Raw genomic sequence first — 25414 nt, 5'->3', positions numbered from 1 at the left:
ACCGAGAAAAACAGATGGGGAAGTCTGGGACAGACCCATTAAAGAGTTTTTCCATTCACCCTCCTCTTCTTCCTGGGTATTTTAGAATTCATTTCTGTGACTAATCTCAGGACAGGAAGGAAAGTGATTTTGGGAGGCCAGGACAAACCTAAACCAGCACATTTACAAGTGTTTCTCCCTCTTCCCCCAAAAATGACTTGATTTTATTGTACCTCTTTACTGCATGCTGGGCAAGGTGCTTTCTTTTCATCACAGCTCATTGCTGGCTGCTTGCTACAGGAATTCCAAACCTCATAAATTTTATTCTAGTGTGTAAATCTCCCATTTACACAAATTATTGCTTATTTTTCCAAAAGCAGTTTGTTTTTTGGAAAGTCGTGGCGTAGGACGTTTGAGACTTTAAAGGAGGCCCTTCACCTGCATAGGGATGTGAACATTTTGGAAGGGCACAGAGCAGGTCTTGGACTTCTCTCTCATGCACAATCATGAACTTGTTGCTCCTCCCTTATTATTAGTATTAATTATTGGCCAAGCACCACCTGTGTGTCCAGCACTTTATCCCACAGAAAGTTAGAGTTCCTGCCTCATGGCCGTTACCCTCTAAGAGTATGGCTAGCCTGCAATCAGTGGTGTGTGATTGCAGCATGTATAGACATACCTGAGATAGCTTTAATGCAGCTAGATCAAAGTTACCTTGAGTAACAACGGCAGGGACGCCGTGGCAGCATGGGTAGTGGCCAGGGTCGGAAGGGTTAGCCCATGCTGTCGCTGCTTCACTGCTGTTGTTACTCAAGCTAGCTTTGAGCTACATCAAAACTAGCTCAAGTATGTCCACACATGCTGCACTCACACCTCCCAGTTGCAGTGTGGACATACTCTAAGACTCTGCCACCGTACTCAGGTACTTGAGGAGTCCCTTGGAAATCCACAGTACTGCTAACGGAGGGCTACACCGTGACTTTGCCACAAACACCATGAATGAGGTAGCACGTAGTTGCTTCAGTTACTGAAAGGACTGACACATCATGGGCGGTAGCAGCTTGCTCCATGCCCTACCACTGTGTCTCAACCTTGTCTTGAAAAAACCACCTCTACACTCACTATGCCTTGCCTGCTGCGGTTTCTGGCAAAAATTGGAGACAAACAATTGTCCACAGTTTCTGTGATGTAGACACCTTCTGGGACCTGGATTAAGACTGCTAACTTACTGTCAGGATCCCAACAAAGGCAGTCAGGACAAAGGGTCAAAGCAGGGGCAAACCTGAAGCGAGCAGTAGCCACAGAGTTCATAGTCAGTTCCAGGGCAGAATCAGAGTCCGAGTCAAGTTTCCAGGTTCAAGTCAGGAGACAAAGTCCAAAACAAGGAGAGGTTGAGCCAGGAGTACAAAAGCCTAGAACAGGAACAGCCATGGCAACTACAGAGAATCCACACTGTTACCCAAACACTTCCTGGAATGCCCCTTGGCTTTATATAGGACAGGGAGCCAATCAGGCCTGCTGTCTGTCAAACTCTTGGGGAGGAATTTCCCATGGTCTGTGTCCACACTGGGTCATGGGAAGTGGAGTGCGGGAGGGGGGGTTAATAGCTGCTGCTAGGTGGCAGCCTGGAGCGGTTAACTGTCTGGTAGCTCTACAGGCTTGGGTTCTAGAATCATAGGGCCTCTTATTTAGAGGAAATAGGCCTTGCCCTTGGCAAGTCATTTACACCAGTGGAGATAATACGGCACTACCACTGCAAATGAATAGCAAGTTCTTTAGTGGTCACTCAGCACTCTCTTTGAATGGGTGAAATTGACTCCACAAAGGTGTGGTAGTAGAGAATCACTTTATTAACCAGTGGCAAGAAGAACAATCCCATGGCAACTGTATAACCTTTGGGTGGGCTGCACTTTACTTTACTGCCCCTCCCCTAGTGCGCCACAACAATTCCTAGAGAAAAGCACACAGAGACCCAGAATTCACTCATGTGAGGATTTTCAGCAAGGATTGCACAGGGCAACCTCCTCACAATCAAGTCTAAACAAAATGCACTTAATTCTTAAGTACCAGCTTTATATAGTTTCATAATGATGAAGAAACATAATTATAAGAGCTTAATTTCTACTACAAAACAAGGCTACTGCATAATCCACATATATGATCTTCACAGTTATACTTAAATATAAACAAAAACCCCAAATTAAATTTAAACAGGTCAGTCCCCACAGAAACACACAGTGAGAAGTAGCTCAGAGTTCCAAAAACTGAGGTTGAGCTCAACCGATTCTCAGCTAGCGTCTTTGTTCATCAACTCTATACAGCCTGCTGAGTCAGAAGTATGGTAATAATTTCATCCCTCTGCTTGCTTGCAGAAATCTCCATTTGGAACCCAGGCAGACTCTTTCCCCTTCTCTGCGGGACTTTGGAATCACTCCATTGGCTAGCCAGCTAACTGATTAATCAACCAATCAGTATTAAGTATATACATGAAAAATCCTATTACTAGGAAGATGCAAAACGGAGAACAGCAAAATATTGATAAGAACATAAGAACAGACATACTGGGTCAGATCAAAGATCCATCTAGCCCAGTATCCTGTCTTCTGACAGTGGCCAATGCCAGGTGCCCCAGAAAGAATGAAAAGAACAGGTAATCATCAAGTGATCCATCCCCTGTTGCCCATTCCCAGCTTCTGGCAAACAGAAGGCTAGAGACACCATCCCTGCCCATCCTGGTTAATAGCCATTGATGGACCTATCCTCCATGAACGTATCTAGCTCTTTTTTGAATTGTGTTATAGTGTTGGCCTTCACAATATCCCCTGGCAAGGAGTTCCACAGGTTGACTGTGCATTGTGTAAAAAAATACTTCCTTTTGTTTGTTTTAAATTTGCTGCCTATTCATTTCATTTCGTGACCCCTAGTTCTTGTGTTATGAGAAGGAGTAAATAACACTTCTTAATTTACTTTCTCCACACTAGTCATGATTTTATAGACCTCTATCATACCCCCCCTTAGTCGTTCTTTTCCAAGCTGAAAAGTCCCAGCCTTATTAATCTCTCCTCATACAGAGCCAACACATTCTAAAATTGATGTCATAATTCTCAAGAATAATACAGCCATTGCACTTCATTGTAGCTTCTCTGTAAATCAGAGCAGGAATCTCCCATTTTCCACCTCCATCTGTCTTTCATTTGATTTGCCTCTGTCTGCTGGCTGTTGATGTTTTCTCACATTATACTGGTCATTTTCTTCCCATTGTGCTTCACTGTAAGAACCAAGGGACCCCGGGTGTGAATGATCATTATTAGCATTCATACATTGTGTCTGGCTGTTATTATTATCATTCCTCTATTCCTCTGAAAATCAACACAATGCCGTTTTGACTTCATGTAATTTGTTGATATTTTAATCTCGTCTTGCTCTCAATGGAATAAAGTGAATGGCTTTAGAAGTCTGCTTGCACACAAACACACCGATCCAGTGAAGTCCATGGGGCTACTCGTGTGCTTAACAGAAAGCATGATCTCAAGTTTTTGCAAGATTGGGGCCTACTGTCTAAAACAGTGGCTCTCAACCTTTCCAGACGACTGTACCCCTTTCAAGAGTCTGATTTGTCTTGTGTACCCCCAAGTTTCACCTCACTTAAAAACTACTTGCTGAAACAATCAGACATAAACATACAAAAATGTCATAGCATGCTGTTACTGAAAAATTGCTGACTTTCTCATTTTTATCATATAATTAACAAAATAAATCAATTAGAATATAAATAGTATACTTACATTTCAATGTACAGTATATAGAGCAGTATAAACAAGTCATTGTCCATATGAAATTTTAGTTTGTAGTGACTTTGCTAGTGCTTCTAATGCCGCCTGTTGTAAAACTAGGAAAAGATCTAGATGAGTTGATGGACCCCCTAGAAGACCTAGGATGATCCGAGGAATGACTAGGATGATCCGAGGAATGGAAAACTTGTCTTATGAAAGGAGACTTAAGGAGCTTGGCTTGTTTAGCCTAACTAAAAGAAGGTTGAGGGGAGATATGATTGCTCTCTATAAATATATCAGAGGGATAAATATAGGAGAGGGAGAGGAATTATTTAAGCTCAGCACCAATGTGGACACAAGAACAAATGGGTATAAACTGGCCACCAGGAAGTTTAGACTTGAAATCAGACGAAGGTTTTTAACCATCAGAGGAGTGAAGTTTTGGAATAACCTTCCAAGGGAAGCAGTGGGGGCAAAAGATCTATCTGGTTTTAAGATTCTACTCGATAAGTTTATGGAGGAGATGGTATGATGGGATAATGGGATTTTGGTAAGTAATTGATCTTTAAATATTCAGGGTAAATAGGCCAAATCCCCTGAGATGGGATATTAGATGGATGGGATCTGAGTTACTATAGAAAACTCTTTCCTGGGTATCTGGCTGGTGAATCTTGCCCATGTGCTCAGGGTTTGGCTGATTGCCATGTTTGGGGTCGGGAGGGAGTTTTCCTCCAGGGCAGATTGGAGAGGCCCTGGAGGTTTTTTTTGCCTTCCTCTGTAGCATGGGGCATGGTTGACTGGAGGGAGGCTTCTCTGCTCCTTGAAGTTTTGAACCATGATTTGAGGACTTCAATAGCTCAGACATGGGTGAGGTTTTTCATAGGAGTGGTGGGTGACATTCTGTGGCCTGCGCTGTGCAGGAGGTCGGACTAGATGATCAGAGTGGTCCCTTCTGACCTTAGTATCTATGAATCTATGAATCTAAACCTGTATATGTACCCCTGGTTGAGAACCACTGATCTAGAAAAGCCAATCATCCAGAACCCAATCCAAAGTTTTTTTCCATTGACTCCATTCCATTTCCATTGATTCCATTGAGCTTTGCATCAAATCATTAGCCAATCCTCTATTTAGCATATCGAGCACAGGACTGTTCTCTACAGTATATTCTTGTGTAATCTGTCCAGTCCAACTTTAAACTGGTGTCGGAGCTGATTACATTTCCATCACATTTGCATGCCACCCATCAAAGAGCCAGGAGCTGACACTCACCCAAGAGCTACACAAGTAAATCATCTGAGCACTTCATTCACAACAAAGGAAATCATCAGTCAAAGAAAGCAGCATGACATTTGTAACTTTCAGTCAAGATTTTTTGGTGTTTTTCATCTACCCTATTGAAATTAGATAATTACATTCTCACCATCCAAATGTTTAGTAAACTGTGTACATACTCATTTTTCTATTACTGCAGTTATTACTGGCAGCAGAACTATGGGTCTCTGGTTATTTTTGTTGGTTGGATGTCCTCCACTGATGGCTGGAGTTCCTCTGGTTTTACTTTTACTTCCAGTTGGACACAAGGATTTAAAGGGATACATTTTAAAACAGCAGCACCAAAGCTGTTTCTGTAAAATATGCACATGTATGCACAAAACTGGACATGCTGTGGAGTATTTGTACATCAAGTACTTATTCATGTGTTTGACAGCCACTTTCTTAGCTGGTACCTCGGACTTTGAATCATGGACCTCCAGAGCTAAAAGCTACTGGAGGCTGAGCTAAGCTTCTCCACCTAGACCTGTAATGATCATATCCTCTGTGGCCAGAGGGGGACCCAAGCTGTAAAATACACTGAGCAGTAGGGTACATGTGCAAACAAAGGCATGTTTTTCATAAGTCTGCAACATCTAAAACCCTTGTCCTAGGAGACTTTTTCAACCAGTTTGTTGTGGCAACTGAGAAAGAACAGATATGAACACCACGTCTTCAGCAGACAGAGAAAGGATGACCTCTTAATTGGAAGTACCTTACTTTAGTGAATATTGCCTGCCCCATGCAACATGTCCTGGTCCTAAGAAATGAAGCCCAAAGAACTCTATGAGTTTAACTTAAGTCCACACAATTAAAGAGCAACCAAGTGGGTGAGGTAATATCTTTTATTGGACCAATTTCTGTCAGTGAGAGAGACAAGCTTTCAAGCTTACACAGAGCTGTTCTTCAGGGCTAGGAAAGATACTCAGAGTGTCACAGCTAAATATAAGGTGGAACAGATTGTTGAGCATAAGTATATCTTATATCATATGTGCTATAACAACAGATGCAAAACCTGCAGACATTTCTCCACTGCTACGATGATCAATATCTCCCACCTTCCAGGATCCATGGGTCCTACACATGCCCATCACAACATATGGTATACCACATCCAGTGCACTAAATGCCCCAATAACTATGTGGGTGAAACCACTATGCTCTCAAATGAACTCACACAGAAAAATAATAAAAGGCAAAGACTGTACCACCCCAGGTTAACAATTTTCACAAACCAACCACTCCATAGTAAACCTCTCAGTACTCAGCCTCAAAGGACACCAGCACAACACCTTCCTAAGACAAGCCTGGGAGCTTAAGTTCATGACTTTGCTAGACATTAAAATTCATGGTCTTAAAAAAGACACAGGATTTATAGCTTACAGTCTGAAACCCATTAATTCCCCTTTTTTGCCTCTTTCACCAACAGAAATTGGTCCAATAAAAGATATTACATCACCCACCTTGTCTCTCTAATATCCTGGAACCAACATGGCTACAACAGCAATGCACGGAACAATTAAAGAGTATCAGTCAGTAAGAAAATTGTGTCTCTGTTTGGTTTCAAGAGAGCAGAAAAAGGCTAGAGATATAGCTCAGTGGTTTGAGCATTGGCCTGCTAAACCCAGGTTGTGAGTTCAATCCTTGAGGGAGCCATTTAGGGATCTGGGGCAAAAATTGGGGATTGGTCCTGCTTTGAGCAGGGGGGGGTGGACAACTCCTAAGGTCCCTTCCTACCCTGATGTTCTATGACATTCATCTCTTAGCTGCTGATCTTATACTATACTGGGCCACAATGCTTGTATGATTATGTGTAAGCATCCTAGATCTCATATGGCATTTAATACAAATTACACAGCCATCTGCAAGTCTGCTTGTGTGGAAAAATATAGAGAAGGGCATCATTAATCTAGCTAAACATTGCTCACAAAGTAATTAGGATGGGTAAAATTTTCAAAAGCACCTAAGTGACTTAGGAGCCTAAGAGCCATTTTTCAAAAGGGATGTGGGTAGGAGGCTAAGTCTCATTTAAAGGCAATGGGATTTAGGCTCCTAAGTGCTTAAGAATTTCTGAAAATTGACCATAGGCTTTTAAGTCACGTGGGTGCTTTTGAAAATCTAAAAACTCTTCACCAGTTTCAGAGATAATGGGTAATGTGGTATAAGTTAAATGCCTTTAGACTCAGCTGGAGTACCTAGACTGATTTACACCCATGGTCTGGTGTGTAAGGAAATCTAAGGGCACGGCTACACTACAGAGTTTACAGCCATGCAGTTGCACTGATGTAGCTGCGCCACTGTAAGTTCTCTAATGTAGCTACTCTAAGTCAACGGGAGCGAACTCTCCCATCAGCTTTACTCCAGCCTCCATGAGCAGCAGTAGCTGTGTCGGCGGGAAAAGCTCTCCCATTAACATAGCACTGGCCACACTGGCACTTCTGTCGGTGTAGCTTATGTCGCTCAGGGAGGTGGTTTATTCACATAAGGAGTAGTGTAGACATAGCCTCAAATGGTTTAGATTACATGCTGAGCAGCTGGAAGAAGGTGGAAAATGTGTCCATTAAAGTAAGGCAGGGTGATTTTTAACTGAGCCCTTTCCACACCTGCCTTTTATTCACTTTCCTGCCTCACTTCTTCGCTTCTGGTCCCTCAGCATGTAAATGACACCATGATGTCTGCACTCTCAATCGGTCTGTCTCTGGCCTGCCTCTTGCAGTCCTTTAGCGTGACCCTTGTTCTCCGCTAGTGGCTGGCATGGTTTTGATCCTTTCCCTGGACTGTACAACTGCCCTTGCAACTTGGAGTGAAAGGTGCATGAGGTAATAGCTTAATGGATCAACTTCTGTTGGTGAGGGAGACAAGTTTTTGAGCAACACAGAGCTCTTCTTCAGATGACCTGCGAAATGGCTTCAAGTAAGCGGTGTTGTTGTAGCCGCATTTGTCCCAGCATATCAGAGAGACAAGGTGGGTGAGATAATAACTTTTATTGGACCAACTAAAGAAGCTCTTCTGAAGAAGACCCCTGTGTAAGAAGTTGGTCCAATAAAATATATTACTTCACCCACCTTGTCTCTCTAATAATCTGGGACCAACACGGCTACAACAACACTGTCTACTTGCTACTTGGAGGCATTTCTCTACAGCTAGAGCTCTTTCTCTCAATCTCTCTTGGAAGCTGGACTCATGTGTCCCACAAACAATCCTCTTTCTAGCTGGTAAATCTTTTATATCTCCAAAGCTACATGTGGACGCTAGATTTCTCAGCTAAGTATCTACTCCCTCTTCTGTTTCTTGATTTTGAGTGAAAAAACCAGGATCTCTCTACAGTCCCATTCTGTCTGTGGTCACAGCTCTCATCAAACACAGTTATCAGCTGTGCCAGTGTTTTGGGCATTATTCTTGGGTGCAGTGTCTTAGGGTATGTCTACACTGCAATCAAGAGGCAAGACTGGAGCCCATGTTGGTTTATCTAAGCTAGCTTGGATCAAAGCTAGGTGGAGTAACAATGGCAGTGTAGCAGTGGCACAGGCAAACCTCCTGAGCACAACCTCCTCCAGCTCCTGGGTTAGGGGCATCAGTTCCAAAAAATTCTGGGTGGGGGCAGGGGACACAGTTGTGGCAGCACACAGAACATTATATTATATGTGATTACATTATATCCTGTGATGTCAGGGAGGCAGAGAATGGAGCGTATAGCCCTATGATAAGTCTGGGGAGGAGGCACAGCAATGTTGGGGGGAAACTCACTCCTTTGCCCCATAGAAAATGACTCCCCTATGCTGGGTACACACTTGAGTGGCTAACACATGCCGTGGCCCATGCTGCCATGGCTACACTGCTACTGTTACTTGAGTTAGTAACTTGGGTTTGCAATCACAGCTCTTGATTGAAGTGTAGACACAACCTTACTCACTTCTTGTCCTCCCTCCCTCCCCCAAGAGATAGTTAGAAAAAAAGCATTACCTGCATGTTTCATCTTTATCCCCCATGATCAGCTCTGTATACAGATGAAATTGTTGCTTCCGTTACTTCCATTCTTGTGCAAGGTTTTTTTAATCTGAAATTCCTGCATTCCCAGTGCTCTGAGTCCCGCAATGTTTGAGCTGTTTCTAAGTTCTGCTTTCTTTTCCTGTTAATCACATTCTTTTCCTTACTGTGGGTCTCACTAAACTGACCACTGCCACTGTGATCCACGTGCTGGGTGATAAAATGGAAGGTCTCCACACTTGTAAAACTAAACCGTCTCTTTATTAAGAGAACTACTTACACAGCTGCTGCAACTGCAGCTAGCAGTCTAGCCATGTGCACACAGACTGATTCCTTGGGGCCTCCTCCAAACTCTTCCCCCCTGCAACCAGTACTCCTCCTTCCAGGTTCCATGCAGGATGCTACAATGGGTGAGGGCCAGATTCAAAGATGAGCTGAAGTAAGTGCAGAGGAAGTCTATTTGGAGCAAGAAACACCCTCTTCTGATGCCCTCAATGTGTATATTATATAAGTCCAATTTAGACATTAGATTTACTTATTTAAACTCACACTTCCTTACCAACAGATAATTTATTACATACAAAAAACAGCTACACTAAAAGAACGTTATCAATATTGCAAGAGATCAGAAATGCCAGAATTAAGGTTGACCATGTAACCCTTAATTCTATCCCCTTATGAATATGCATGATGATAAGGCTTTAATTATATGATGCCTAACCATTTTTTCCCCACAGGACCTCAGCACCATTGAATGAACAGTAATTTGTGTTAGGGTAGGGGGTGGGTGGAGGGAATTTTTTTTCAAAATTTTTCAGCCAGCTCTGCTTAAATGGCAACCCATCTGATTGAAGCCACCTGCTTTCATTAGGTTTGAATGGAAAAGCTTAAGGGGCAGCACTCAAAAGTTTGAAAGATGATCAGAAACTTGGCCAACCCCCTTGAGCAGGAAACATTGACATTAGAATGGTCTGAAAATATTCAGATTTTCAAAATTTGAATGAAAATTTACTGTGAACATTTCCCAAGAATATCTATTGCTGGTTTTTGACCCGTTCAAGTGCTGAACATATTTTAAATTCGAACTGCTAATGAAAACTATTCTCCAAAAATGTTGAACATTTTCCTGCATGTTTTGACCAGTTCTCAATGGGATGATGGGAAATCTACAACTTCTCAGCAGCAATAACTATTAGGCTATGATGTTATGCCCTTGGATGGGTCATTGGCATTAGGGGTTGAACCTGGATCTTAAATCCCCAGTGTTTAGGTTCAGATCCTCAAAGATATTACCGTGTCTGATTCCTATTGAAATCAGTGGTTAAATACCTTTGAGAATCTGCACCTTAACGTCTGGGCTAGAAAATCACACTCTATTAGCTGGGGTGGTAGCAAACCCAATGACCACTAGAGGGGGACAGAGCGCCACACTGAGTGGCTGTCAGTCAAAGAAACATCTCTGACCCAGACACCTCGAAATATTGCTTTAAATTGCAAAGGCTTTCACACCTAATTAAGGTGCGATTAAGGGCAACATATTCAGGGAAAGGTATGCGCTAGCCGTTATAATGCATATGATTTGCTGCAGGCTTTCATTGTAACAATGTGGAATGTGCCAAAAAATGAGCAAATTCCCAAAGCCCTCTTTATCTTCATGCACACAGCTAACCTCCGCTTTATCTCCAAGGGATACACAATTCAAAGATTACAGCCAGCTGCAAAAGGGCGTGCTCAAGGCTCAAAAGACACCAACTGTTTTCATTCAAATAAAACACCTCCTTTTCCCACCAGGACTGAGCGCAGGCCCTCTGTCTTGTCCATTTACACAAGGTTTTTACTGGGATATACAGCCGCGTGAGTTATTGCTGTAGCAGCCCTCACGTCATGGAGTTATGTAATAAATCCTGCCTCCAGACCTACACAGAACCTGATTCTAAGCTCACAATGGTGTAAATCAAGAGTAACACCATTGCAGTTAAAGGGGCAGCTCCTTAGCTGTTGTAAAGTGCTAGAGCTCCATTGACTTCAGAGAAGCCGCTCCTTCCAACAGCTGAGGATCTGGCCCAATGGCATTAGATCACTAGTGCAAAAGGAGAATTAGGGGCTACCAACATGGGTCCTGCAATACACAAGAGCTTGATTCGAATCTCACTGACATTGAGGTAACTCCACTGGCTCCCAGGGCCAGATCTTTGCCTAGTGCTACGTGGCATAGCTTTATTGGAGCTATTCCCACTGGTCACGATGACCTCAAAGGAGGGCTCCATTTTGCTGCAAAGATTACCCCGTCTCAGGCAGTTCCCACTCTGAAATGGCCCTCATTTCCAGGGAAAATGAGCCCATCCTGTGCAAAAGGCAGCTTCCAAATTCTGCGCTCCAAAGTTGAGATTTGAATTGTCACGTGTTTTCAATGAACACCTAGTTCGTGGGGGGAAGAACCTAGACATACGAGACTGGTGTGCTGTGGATTTATAATAACTTTTATTCATATATTATGCTACAAAAATATTTTGAAAAAAATAACATTAGAAAGCATCTTTTTAATTACACTCTTAAAGAACTCTTCAAAACAGGTCACAAAGATGGGAGGAGGAAGAGGAATAAAGAAATCCTAGAAATATTCGACACACATTTGAAGTGGACACTGACCAATATGCATCTTGAACTTCAAATGAAGACTCACCACCCCTCCACAAGAAGCAGCAGAGTTAACAGTTGGGAAGTTCTCATGGAATTTCCGTAGCTTAAGGCACCAGTTTAAAAGCTAGCCATGAGGGGTACGTCTACACAGCAGCTGGGTGGGTGCTTCCCAGCATGGGTAGACAGACCTGAGCTATCTCTGCTTCATAGATTCCAAGGCTAGCTAGGACCACTGTGATCATTTAATCTGACCTCCTGTGTAACTTCCTTAAAATAATTCCTAGAACAGATCTTTTAGAAAAACATCCACTATTGATTTAAATATTGCCAGTCTTGGAGAACCCTCCATGACCCTTGGTAAAATGTTCCAATGGTTAATTACTCTCACTGTTAAAAAAATGTACATCTTATTTCCAGTCTGAATTTGTCTAGCTTCAACTTTCAGTTCTTGGGTTGTGTTAGACCTTTCTCTGCTAGATTGAAGAGCACATTACCAAATATTTGTTCCCCATGTAGACACTTACAGACGATAATCAAGTCACCCCTTACTTTTCTTTTTTGCACCCGCGTAATCCAGATTATATTTACTGAATCATGCTGGTGCAAAAATTGGTGAATTGAGATCAAAATCAGGCAGCTGGATTTTTCTTCTGCTCAGGTAGAGCAGGTTCAAAACTGAAGTTGAAATCCAGAGTACTCTGTAATATAGATCATTTAAGAGAGGTGGCTCAAGGTTATTTTGGCCAAATGACGTGTAGAAATACCACAGGTTACTTAATGACAATTTGGAACAATGACATTTATGCTGGGCTGATTGATTTTAAAAAGCTATACCTTAGCACTGTGGTTTCTCTGACATAATTGTAACATGCTGTGGAAAACTGACGTCCTAAATAGATGATGCTTTGTAACGAAATACCTCTTCATACCAATAGACTGATCACTGCATTAAGGATGGCTTGGATTACTGCCTCTCTTGCCAGCTCAATAGCAAAGAGGTTAGATAAACACACAGCACTGCATACTGGGTGTTCCTAAACTACAACTGAGTTTGCAGAACTGAGCAGGGAAGTTCAAGGAAGGGGGGAGTTTGACACCTGTGCAGAGCATAATTATCATTAATCATGCTCAGCAGTCATTGCCAATAGAATTCTAGGAAGACAATAGCATTATTCAACGGCATGAGTGCTTGAACCAAAAATATGCCATTCACAAAATGCAATGTATCTTCTCTCCCACTCTCCCCATACATGCTCTTCAAATGGCAATGCATTTTGGCAAGGGAAACGATGAAAGAAGTAAAATAGAGTCCATTTGCTCTTTCGATTGTGGTATTGTACATTCCTTTCGGCAGGGATAGAAGCTGGATAGTTAACTGGCATTAGTTGCAGTATCACAATTAGATATAGGGCAGGATGTATAACGATTGATTTTAGCGTAGGATTCAGCTGTGAGACCGAGGGCAGGTCTACACTACGGGGTTAAGTCGACTTAAGTTAACCAATTCCAGTTACGTGAATAACATAGCTAGAGTCGACGTAGCTTAGGTCTATTTATTGCGGTGTCTACACTGTGCTGGGTCAACCGGAGAAACTCTCTCATTGACTTATCTTATGCTTCTGGTTCTGGTGGAGTACCAGAGTCAATGGGAGAGCAATCTGTGGTTGATTTAGCGGGTCTTCACTAGACCTGCTAAATTGACCCCTGGTTGATCAAGCACCGCAGCACTGATCCACGTTAAGCGTAGACATACCCTGAATCAGATGAGTGTTCAGGTTCAGATTCAATAAAGCCAAAATCTTGGCCCTGAGTAGCAGAAATCTCATGAAATCTGTTGATTACATGTAAGTCCCACAACAATGATGCCAAACTCTCACGATTGTTTTGTGGTATTTGGTGTTTTTCTAAAATCCCCAGCTCCTGGATTCAGGTGATTACATGAGGATCTCGGTTTTCATTAGGGAAAAAATCAGCTTCTATCCCTCCTGGTTGCTGAAAAATATGAAACCTAAAGGCTCAAAAAAGAGAAGGAAAATAAAATCCCAATGAAGCTAGTAGTGTGTATTGTTACTATTATGTACACAACATGTTTCCCCTCTGAATAATATAGACACTCTTCAAACTCATGTGAAAAAAAATGACATTAACATGGCCCATTTGAATAAAGGTTCTTTCAGAAACACAGCCATGTGCTATTTAGTATTAGCATATTTTTATTAGTACTGGGTTAGCATAGTTAATTACTAAATATTCCATTTTGTCTATGCTATACTCATTTTGTAGTCCCTTACATATTTACTAGTATGATTTAAAAACAGTTGATTGGAACCAGTTAACTGGACAGATATCTGTACACTAAAGCATACAGGGAATATTTTCAAATTATTTAGGGAACCTCTATGATAATGACTTCAACACAGTTCTCTAAAGTCCTTGGAAAGCTAGATCACCCAGTACAGGTCCTTCTCCTTAGCTCCAGCTTCAAAATAGCCTTCAAAACAGCTAACTATCAATTAAATACTTAGCTGATATTACTTTTCCACATGAGGAAGTTGCTACAGAGATGTTCTAGGATTTTGAATTGGAAGGAAAGTGGCCTAATATTGAATGCAAGGGGAGGCCTCCAGGAGGAAGTCTCTATATAAAACATGGACCACACTATGAAGTTTGAACATACGTGTACAGAGTCATTCAAATAAATGGTGGCAATGTCTGTTTCCCCTGAAATACAGATGAAATCTTGGGACATGACAGCTATAACTAGAATACATGTAGGATAAGTATTGTAGTATATTGGGCTAAAGGGTATGTGTACCATTCTCCTATATGGGAGAGACTCAGGACTACTCAGCTGCATGTCATAGGCCTTATCATGCTAACGGAGATTCTCCTTTAGCTCAGGCGGTAGGAACCCATGCTTTTGGAGCAGGAGGGTCTGAGTTCTATCCCTGCTGCTAGGGTGAAGTTCTGACTGACTATGATGTGCAGCCTAATGACAACCCTGAAATTCCTAGATGTCCATAGACTTAAAACAATGCAACCCCCTGTCCCTCACAAAAAATCAGTCTGGTCTAATGGATAGGACAGTGGCCTGAGAGTCACAAGACTTGGGTGCCACTCCTAGCTCTGCTGCCGACATTCCCAGTGACCTGGGGCACTCACTTCAGCTCTGTGGATCTCTTGTTCCCCTCCCACCTTTTCTCTGTCTTGCCTATTTAGACCAGGGGTGGGAAACTTTTTGACCCGAGGGCCACATCTGGGTAGGGAAATCATATTGCGGGCCATGAATGCTCACGAAATTGGGGGTTGGGGTGTGGGAGGGGGTGAGGGCTCTGGCTGGGGGTGTGGGTTCTGGGGTGGGTGCCAGAAATGAGGAGTTCAGGGTGTGGGAGGAGGGTCTGGGCTGGAGCAGGAGGTTTGGGTTCAGGGGGGCAGCTCCGGTTGGGAGTGTGGGCTCTGGGTGGGGCTGGTGATAAGGGGTTTGGGGTGTAGGAGGGTGCTCTGGGCTGGGACCGAAGGGTTTGGAGAGTGGGAAGGGGATCAGGGCTGGGATGGGGGTTGGGGCACGGGAGTGGGTCAGGGGTGCAATCTCCAGGTTGTGCTTATGGACCCTGCTCCCCAGCGGGAGCTTGAGGGCCAGATTAAAACATCTGAAGGGCTGGATGCGGCCCCCGGGCCATAGTTTGCCCACCCCTGACTTAGACTGTACATTTTTGGGGGCAGGGATTGTCACTCACTGTGTGTTTGTACAGAGCCTAGAATAATAGGGCCACCATCTCAACTGGAGTCTTTGGGTGCTATGCTACCATATTCAAGTAATAATAAACTTCCTCTGTACTGTAGCATCACACCAAGAAAACCTGCATTATCTGTGGGTTCATTTACTGTGGGATAATTTATTCTTAAATGAGTTCACAGTTCTCAGTTCAGATGGTCCAGTCATTGTCTAGAATACAGCCATTGAGCGTCCCTGGTTTAGGTGCGTTAAGGTTGAATTTCAAGGCCTTTTAAGACATTATATTCAAATGAAGTCCTCAACAGTGTAACCGCTCAAATAAAGCTGTAACGGAAGTTCCTAAAACACGCTTGCAATATACGGCCCAGTGCAATAAATATCATGCAAGGGGAATGGCTTCCTTCCAAAACCAACATCTCTAATCGTTCACACACCAAAATATACAATGGAATAGTATGCATGCGATGTCCTTGAAGCTGTCCCTGGGGGCAAAGCTCGATGTCTTCCATTTCACTTGAAGCCTTATGTGCTTGCCCCTGGAAAAATAGACCTAGTTCAGCAAACCGTGGACCTGCCTAGGTTTGCACCATTCTTCTAAAAAATAATCCAATTTTCTGCAAACATATTTCATTTTGATCATTTTGTTTTTTCATTAAAAACTGTTTTGATGAAAACATTTCGACCAGGTCTATTAACCCAGCTATCTTCTGGCAAAAGACTCGTTCTCTTTGAGGACAATGCCTGGGCAAAGTTTCATATGTCCATCTCTTTTTTTCTCTAGCGTTGTCTTTCAAAGTGTGATTGGAATTATGAACAAGAGATGTACTTTTTCCACCACTGCCAAGCTCAAAACTAGTTACATAGATAATGGTCCAAAATCGCAACTGGTGTCAATGGGCACAGCTCTGTTTAAGTCAGTGGAGCTGCCATGATCTAGACCAGCTGTGAATCTGGCCCTTTGTCTTCATGCTCTTCTAAGAACCTAATCCAAAACCCATTGAAAGGACCAAATCCAAGACGCACTGACATCAGTGGGGGTCTTTTCATTGATTTGAACAGGTTTTGGATCAGGCCAGAACATTACAGAGAAAGCAGCCACACATATCACAGCAGCAGGATCGTGGCTACAAAAGCGAACTTTACGATGCTTCTGCATCCCCAACTTACTCTAGGTGAAGCGTGGCCACAGCTGAGAAGTTTTATAGACTAGCATGCTATTAAACATTTAAAACCCATAAGTAGGGCAAATTCTGCTCTCATTAGCACTTTTGTAAATCTGGAGTAAATCCAGTGAGGAGTCACATTCATGCAAAAAGGGTGTGAGAGGAAAAACCATCTCCGCAGAGTTACTCCAGACTGATGCCATGCGTTTTCACTAGGAAAAAGGTGAGTTCTTGACTGAAGTTAGCTATCATGATGTATTAGTTTGTTAATTCTAGTGAAGACAATACAGTCTGCACTTTCTTACAGGTTGAGTTAAAGGCAGTGGGGGAAGCTCAGGGTTTATCTTGACTTGCCAACTCATGTGAAAACCACGAACGGTCTTTTCTTCAAGAGGATTTTACCTTGGGTTCCCTAACTTGAGTTAAGAACATGTCCTTTTCCCTAGTGACACCAAGGCCACAGACAGCATGAATTGTCTAAAATATGTCTAAATTATGATAAATGGATATACCCCCCCCCCACTAATCTCAGTGATCAGCATAAATTTGCCTATGGGAGAGCTAGTGTAATATTTTAATGACCAAAAATTTGGGTGTCATTTCAGATTCGGTGGTTAAAAAAACAAATCTAGAAAATATTAATTTATCTGTTTCATCATCACTACTGTTTAATGGGGATGTTATTAACATATCCAATACCAAGAAAAATAAGTTTACCAGCTGAATAAATACACTTTTTCTTTTCTTTTTTTTATATATATGAACACATATATTTTACAAAGCCCCATAGCACTATGGGAAATAAAGATCCTTCTACAAAAAAGAAGATGTAAGTCAGTGCTACAATAAAGCTTTAGAGTTTCAAAATATATCTGGGCTAAGAGACAAAACCAGCTAGAGGCGCTACCATTTCTCCTCGGTGAGAAGGTCCAGGTTGAAACCGTTATGGAGAAAACCACACACTCATTCATAAATTATCTCTGTTCTCCATTTTAGGTATTGCACATAATCCTAGGTTGGTCAGGAAGGCCTCAATAGACTCAGGAGAAAAGACACTATTGCCACATAGAAAGAAGCAGTTATGGATGGTGCCAATACCCGGCCAGCAGCTGAGCTTTTTGGCTGATGGTGGAACGGGAGATCTGAACGTGGTCTCTGATCCAGTTGGTTTGAAAACCAAATGGGAGGATTGACTGTGATGTAGCCATTGGTTATCCTGATGTGGGAAGGTAGCGTGGTCATGCTAGGAGAAAAGACAAGAGGACAAAATTAAACAGGATTATTTTTTCAGTATGCAAGTGGTTGCTGAGTCTACATCTTCCTAATTAGTAATAAGAACAATAGTTTGAACAGATAGAGTTTCTTTCCATGGAAGAGTTCATTGTGCTAATTATTTATTCATCTGTTTTACTGGGGGCGGGTGTGTGCGTGTATGAAACTGAAACACAGGGAAGTGACTTACCTAATCTAACCTAGTGAAAAAATCAATAATAGAACCCCAGAGTTCTGACTCTAGTCAAGTGGCCACATCTATGTGTGCAAACTTAGAGATGTGAGCTTCAGTTCTTCCCTGGCTACAAGGAATTGTCTGTCAAAACAATATACTTGAAATGGACTCAGTGGAGCTATGTCTGTTTATACAGATGGTGGTCTGGCCTAATAACTACATGACTAATGATTCACTGAGCATTTGAGATAAACAAAAAACCCAAGCTTCTTCCCATTGGGTTAGGATTTAGTGTGGCTATGCATGCTGTTAGGACGGTCACAAGTCAGGGCAACTCCACCTTTTTTCCCCTCTATGGTCCACCAAAAGCTCTGACATGTAGGCCTCTTGGCTCCCCAGCCATCACCTCTCTTGGGCAGAGACATGCATCTCACTCCCTCTTGACTGGGGTATTTTCAGGCCCAGTTCCCTGCCTACACTCTGAATTCCCCCAACAAGTCAGACTGCCTAGATAGGCCTGCTTTGCTTTTCATCTCAGAGGCTAACATCAGCATAATTGCCCTCGGTTTTAAGTTACCACACATCTCTGTTTAAGCAAGCATGTTTATTTGTAAGGTAAAAGCGTTACAGAAAAAACATATTAAAACAATAAAAGAACCTACCTGTTCGCTAATAAGTTTACCAGAGACCAGCCCCACAACTCCACAAGAACTCTGGTCAGTGTTAGTCCTTCCAACTCTTCCCTAAGGACTGAGGTGCCCCTTGGACAGTAGGTCCTGTCTGTCGACTGGACCAGAAAGATGGCCTTACATCAGGTTAAACTCAGACTAATTATTGAAAAGTCCTTTTTGTGTCTGTTGGCCTCTGGAGAATCAAGTCTGAACTAGTATAGGGAAGCGTCCCTAGAGTGAATTTGCCTAATCACCACCCCACTGTTCTTAGGTCCAGGTGGGGCTGTGGTTACCATCCCCCATGGAATTACATATGGTCCCTGGCTGGTCTACAATGATACATAAACTTAATACAATCAGATCTCCCAAAGATATTGCACGAAATTGCCCTATATGTCACAAGGACCAAATTCTGGTCCAGTGAAATCCAAAGTAAAAAGTCCCATCTATGACCATGTTTTTGCTCTTAAACTACAAGCCCCATGTCAGACAGAGCCTGCTTCTATGTAATGAACAGCATCAAACTCACTACCAGCATTCAGTAATTAATAAGCAATCATATGCACCAGTGTGACAGCGTTAGTCGAGTGTAGCAAATCATGGAGCACCTCTATTAGATTATCCTCACAGAAGCAGTGCATTCTCCTGGCAAACAAGGTGAAAAATGATAGAAACACCTGTGGCAATCTAATGTGCATGCTGGTATTCACAGATTCTCTCTGCAGTTTTCTTAATCACCAGTGAAACAGGACTTCAAGGCAGTAAACAGCCCCTGTAGCCACATTTCTCATGGGACAGTCTGAAAGTATACAGAAGATTAGGGTTGGAAGAGACCTCAGGAGGTCATCTAGTCCAACCCCCTGCTCAAAGCAGGACTAACCCCAACTAAATCATCCCAGCCAGGGCTTTGTCAAGCCAGGCCTTAAAAACCTCTAAGGATGGAGATTCTACCACCTCCCTAGGTAACCAATTCCAGGACTTCACCACTTTCCTAGAGAAATAGTGTTTCCTAATATCCAACCTAGACCTCCCCCACTGCAGCTTGAGACCATTGCTTCTTGTTCTGTCATCTGCCACCACTGAGAACAGCCAAACTCCATTCTCTTTGGAACCTCCCTTCAGGTAGTTAAAAGCTGTTATCAAATCCCCCCTCACTCTTCTCTCTGCAGACTAAATAAATCAAGTTCCCTCGGCCTCTACTTATAAGTCATGTGCCCCAGCCCCTAATCATTTTCACTGCCCTCTGCTGGACTCTTGCCAATTGTCCACATCGTTTCTATAGTGGGGGGCCCAAAACTGGACGCAAAACTCCAGGTGTAGCCTCACCAGTGCCAAATAGAGGGGAACAATCACTTTCCCTCGATCAGCTGGCAATGCTCCTATTAATGCAGCCCAATATGCTATTAGTCTTCTTGGCAACAAGGGCATACTGTTGACTCATATCCAGCTTCTCATCCACTGTAATCCCCAGGTCCTTTTCTGCAGAATTGCCGCTTAGCCAGTCAGTCCCCAGCCTGTAGCAGGGCATAGGATTCTTCTGTCTTAAGTGCAGGACTCTGCACTTGTCCTTGCTGAACCTCATCAGATTTCTTTTGGCCCAATCCTCCAATTTGTCTAGGTCCCTCTGGACCCTATCCCTACCCTCCAGCATATCTACCACTCCCCCCAGCTTAGTGTCACCTGCAAACTTGCTGCAGGTGCAATTCATCCCATCATCCAGATCATTAATGAAGATGTTGAACAAAAAATAGGGATGTAAAAGAAAAACATTTTAATAAATTCTAATAAAAAATAACTCTCCCCCCAGCACAGTCAACATAACGATCTGTGTTCAGAGTCACCGCTGGTATAAATTGGTGTGAGAGCTATAATGATTTGCACTGGCTGTGTCTGCATAAAATCACAGACAAAAGGGTCAGCAACTAACCAGGAACATAAGACTGGAAGGGATCTCTTGGGTCATCAAGTCCAGTTGCCCGCTATTTCAACCAACTACGTTATATAGTCCCATTCATTAATTTAACAATATATAATAAACCACAGATATTAGAGCTGGAAAATACCTCTTAGAGCACCTAGTCCATCCTCTGGCCAATGCAGAATTGTTGCATATTGGAGTCTTTTGGCTGTGATAAAATGTATTCAGTTAAATGTACAGCAGAGCATGTAATAAATGGGCAACTTGGTTCAGCAGTGATTGAACTTCTGTTTCCCCCTTCCATTTACAGAATCATTATACGAATCTGGAAAGCTCCCAGTCTTCCCGAGCCAAATAACCTGCTATGGTATCACATTTGCAAGCTCGCACTTTTGATCAGATGATGCGGCAGATGATACAGCAACCGTTCATTGCCCTCCCAGCATTAACACTGGTAACCCTTTTTCAAAAAGCAGCAAACCCATGCCCTGATTCAGCAGGTTCCTTATGCACATGCCTGACTTCAAATATGTAAACTGTCCCATTGACTTCACGTACTTAAAACAGGGCATATGTTTAAGTACTTGCTGAATTGGGAGTACACCAAAATGAAAATAAACACACACACACAATGCATTGGTTTGGAGATCGATTCTGGTTTAGCACTTGAGGAGTAGTAAAACTGCAATTCTATTATTTTGTGGTTCAGCTTGTCCTTACAAATCTATCACATATTTGGCAATAGGTATTGGTATTGCAATAGTAGAATCCATAGAAGTAACAAGTTGTAAGCAAAACCTTTGTTCTTAGCACAGCTAGTGAATTTCAGATATTCTGTACACCAAGCGGGAGCTCTTTCCTGGAGATATTGTCTTTCAGATGGTGTATCATTTGATCAGTTGAAAGCCTGTTGATAATACCTAGTCTTATTCAGTGCTTTTCATCCCTAGATCTCCAAGTGCTTCACAAAGGAGGTCAGTATCATTATTCCCATTTTACAGAAGGAGAAACTGAGGCATGGAATGCCAAAGCTGCTTAAGATACTTTTGAAAATCTTGCTAGACACAAATCTGCATTTTTAGGTGCCTATATACCTTGAAAATCTTGGCCTTAAATGACTTTTTAGCAGACCAGAGGCAGACCCTGGAACAGAACCAGGTGTCCTGAGTCCTAGTACAGTTCTTTGTCACTGCCTAATCTTTTTACCAAATAGAGGGGCGTGAAAAGATATCACTCCAAATTGAACAAATGTACCTGCCTACCTTGGTTACCTCTGCAGTTTCAGATGGCAATGGTATTATCACTTCCTGCCCGAGATTTCCATTCAGAAAGCTTTCCAGTCACAGGGCTCCCTTTGAGATCCATGGGAATTCCATGCATGGAAGGGTTGTGGGAGCGGATGCCCAATGCTTCTATGCAAGGTTGCTGTGCCCTGTTAAACAGCTGCCATGTTTCCCCTCAAAGATGGCTGAAGTTCAGTGGTGGGTGAGTGATATTTTAGACACAGTTTACAAAATACTTTGGGACCTATCTGGATGAAAGGGGCTATGTAAACACATGATGATATTGTTAATCACCCTAAACAATAATGTGTACAAGCCCAGCATTTGGTTTTCTTTATAATATCCGGTGAAAAGAGGTCATACGGATGACATGTCAACAGAGACTCAGACTTAAAAAAATGGAGTTTGCAATTAAAAGGCCAAAGAGCTGGTAAGTTGCAATTCTGTTTCTGTCAAAATTCTCCATAAAATAATTCCTGGTTCAAATTTGTGATTTGAGGTTGTTTTTTTTTTAATTGAAATGATTTTCAGCATGTGCTTCCTATTTATTTTCAAAACAAATGTAACCATTATTGAGCTTTTGTTTTGTTTTTTTATCCACAGATGTGGGAAGAGTCAATCAGATTATTTTCCTGGTGGCTTTTTCAGATCTGAGATCAGTAATAATGTCCTCCTTTTTTTAAAAAAAGGCTGTTTCTGTGGAATCTAATCAGACCATTATGCATGTCACTACAGATTAGTAAATACGATTCACAGGTCCCTAGGACCAGCCACATGCAGTATTATGACTGTTAGGCTTGTTAGAAGTTTTATAACTTCACGGGGAGAATACATTGGGTACTAAAGGGTTGTTTAATCTAGTGGAAAAAGGCATAATGAGAAGTAATGGCTGGAAGTTAAAGCCAGACAAATTCAAATTAGAAATAAGGCACAATTTCTTTAACAGTGAAAGTGATTAGCCATTGGAAAAAAATACCGAGAGAAATGATGGATTCTCTGTCTCTTGAAATCAAGACTTGGATGCCTTTCTGGGAGATAGGCTTTCATCAAACACAAGTTATTGGGCTCAATGGAGGAGTAGCTGGGTGAAGATCCATGGCCTGCGTTATACAGGGGATCAGATAATCTAATGTTCCCTTTTGGCCTTAAAATCTATGAATCTATAACTCACAAAGACACACAAATGTGTTTAACCTAAAGAATGTGTATTAGTCTTTTAAGGATTGAGTTCTGGAAAAAATAAAATAGGTCAAAATATAAGGAGATTTTTTTATTTTGCTTGGTGGGGAGCAGTAGGCCACCTTTGTTGGAGACCAAAGACCTACCCCACTGTTTTCCATACTTTACGTGTCTTCTCTTGAGACACTGAATTGCAGTCTCCATACCATCAGCCTAAAAGTCCAGTCCTGCAAGGTGTTGAGCACTCTGAACATGTCCTTAATTTTAAGTACACAAGTAGGTCCCTTGAAGCCAATATTTACACACTTAAAATTAAGCACTTTTCCTCTAGTTTGTGCTGCTTTTGCACTTCCAGGTTCCAGCCAGGACCAGACATGTGAAAATACCATCAGAAAGGCTGGCCTTGGGGTACTCTTGCCCCAAGCATATGTCGGAAGTAATGAAAAGTTTCCAGTCCAACTTTGCAGACCCGAGCGGTTTGGATAAACATTTGGAGCCTCCTTCTTCTGTTGTGGAAAACTTAAAGTTGGCGCAAGAGACTTCTCCTTTGCAAATCCTGCCACCTTTCCTTTTCACACCCTTTCCTTTCTGCCTCGTTTTTAACCTCTTCATTTCCTTCTCCTTTCGCTTTTTAACTTGAGCTTTGTGCTGCAGCATATCAAGGGTTCAGGGGAATAATGTTTGTATGAAAGATCCTCTACAAGATAAAGAATTGTACTAAATTTATGACAACAAATGTTTACTCCTGGAAGAAGCATTATTTAGACTGCATTTCTTTGAGATCAGAAATAACTATAATGATAATTATTAACAACACAGGAGATTGCCCAGGTCTGACAAAAACTATTGCTATGTGAACTTCTAGGAGTTTAGGCTTGATCCTCTTCACACATGTGGCTGTGTCATCTGATGTGTGAATCCCTACTGGCTGAGACTTGAGTCTCCTCTTACCTGTGGCTGTGTAAGCAGGAGTAAGTCCAAAGAAGTGATGCTGGTGTGTAGCTGGTGGAAGTGAGAGACCAATCAGATGTCAACATTTCAAATGCTTAACTCAGCCCCTTATAGTTCAGCAGCTAGGGAAAAGGACTGGGAGTGAGGAGACCTGGGTCTATGATTGCCTCTGCCACTGATTTACAGTGACCTTGGCCAAATCATTTTGCTTCTGTTTCCACTTTTCCTAATGAGATTGTTAACTTTTTAGGGCAGGGATTATCTATATGTGTACAATCGCTAGCACAGTCTGATCTTCATTGGGATCTTAATAATAGTAATAATAATAATAAATAAATAAATAATAATAAAATAATAATAATAATATTCTAGCACAAACATTTTGCAGGCTCTCTCAGATTTGAACTATCCAGCTGTCAAGGTTATATGGAAAATTCCTTCTGAACAGACTTTCTTCATGTATTTTTTTACTTCTGTGGCCACATTTGGTTCTGGAGCAAATCACAGAAGAAAGCAGAGTTGCACTCACTCGAACGAGGGTGGAATTATGCCCTTTGTTTCAGGTAATTCCCAAAGGGCGGAACTGGCCCATCCTCCAAGCCTGAGAAGGGGTTCGATTTTGTCTTTATTGTTTTTTTGAGTGAAAGTTCGGGAGTGGAAGCACTCTTATTTCGTGCTAACATGTATTTCCATCCCTAACTAATACCATACAGGTTCCTATTTAACTTCAAGTGCCAAATTCCTTCAGGAAAATCCTTCAATTAGTTTGCATACAAATACTGTTCCCACTGTACCATGAATGGGGCAGAGGCAGAATTGGTACCTAGGTTTTTTTTCAGACAACTGCAGAATAGTGAACACACTGTAAAAACTAATAACCTTTGAAGCGCACCCTCTAAGTGATTACCCCACTCCCATCTAATGACTTAAAGATGTTCTATTCCTCTTGGATTTGGCAACAACAAAGATTTCAACCTTATTAAAACCAGCCTGTCAGGAAACGACATGTCATCCCTAGGAAAAAAAAACTAAGAAAGAAATGAAATGAAATTCTTTAAAATCCCTGTGAACAATAAGTCAAGATACCATAGCTGAAAAATACCATGATTTGTTGGCTAGTGTTTGGGTGGTCCAGATACAGGAGATGACAACTTTAGTTCTTCCCTTTGCCCTCCTTAGAAATGCTTGGATGGTTCTCTAAGATCCTCAGAAGATCCCTTGTGATTTCATATTAGGACTCTGCCAGACCCTCAAAAATAGTTTGGCTCCTAATTTCCATTGAAATTGGTGAGGAGCAGGGCCTTCGTGGCCACAGAACCTAGAAAATCCATCCCAGTTTTTACATGAAACCCAGTTCTTGCTCAGATTGAATAC

At 42.1% G+C, this 25414-nt stretch overlaps 1 protein-coding gene across 1 annotated transcript in view; it reads right to left on the bottom strand.

Moving 5' to 3' along the window:
• Positions 1-15366: 15366 nt before the first annotated feature.
• TRABD2B (TraB domain containing 2B) overlaps positions 15367-25414 on the bottom strand; it is a 414240-nt gene continuing 404192 nt past the window's right edge. The window contains exon 7 of the mRNA XM_038414328.2: positions 15367-17834. Coding sequence (XP_038270256.1) covers positions 17612-17834 — 223 coding nt within the window. The 3' untranslated portion in view covers positions 15367-17611. The remainder of the gene's footprint in view (positions 17835-25414) is intronic.

The sequence above is a fragment of the Dermochelys coriacea genome, chromosome 8, assembly GCF_009764565.3.
Source record: "Dermochelys coriacea isolate rDerCor1 chromosome 8, rDerCor1.pri.v4, whole genome shotgun sequence".
Taxonomy (NCBI): Eukaryota; Metazoa; Chordata; order Testudines; family Dermochelyidae; genus Dermochelys; species Dermochelys coriacea.
Note: the sequence above shows the minus strand (reverse complement) of the source record. Positions and strands in the feature narration are given on the sequence as shown.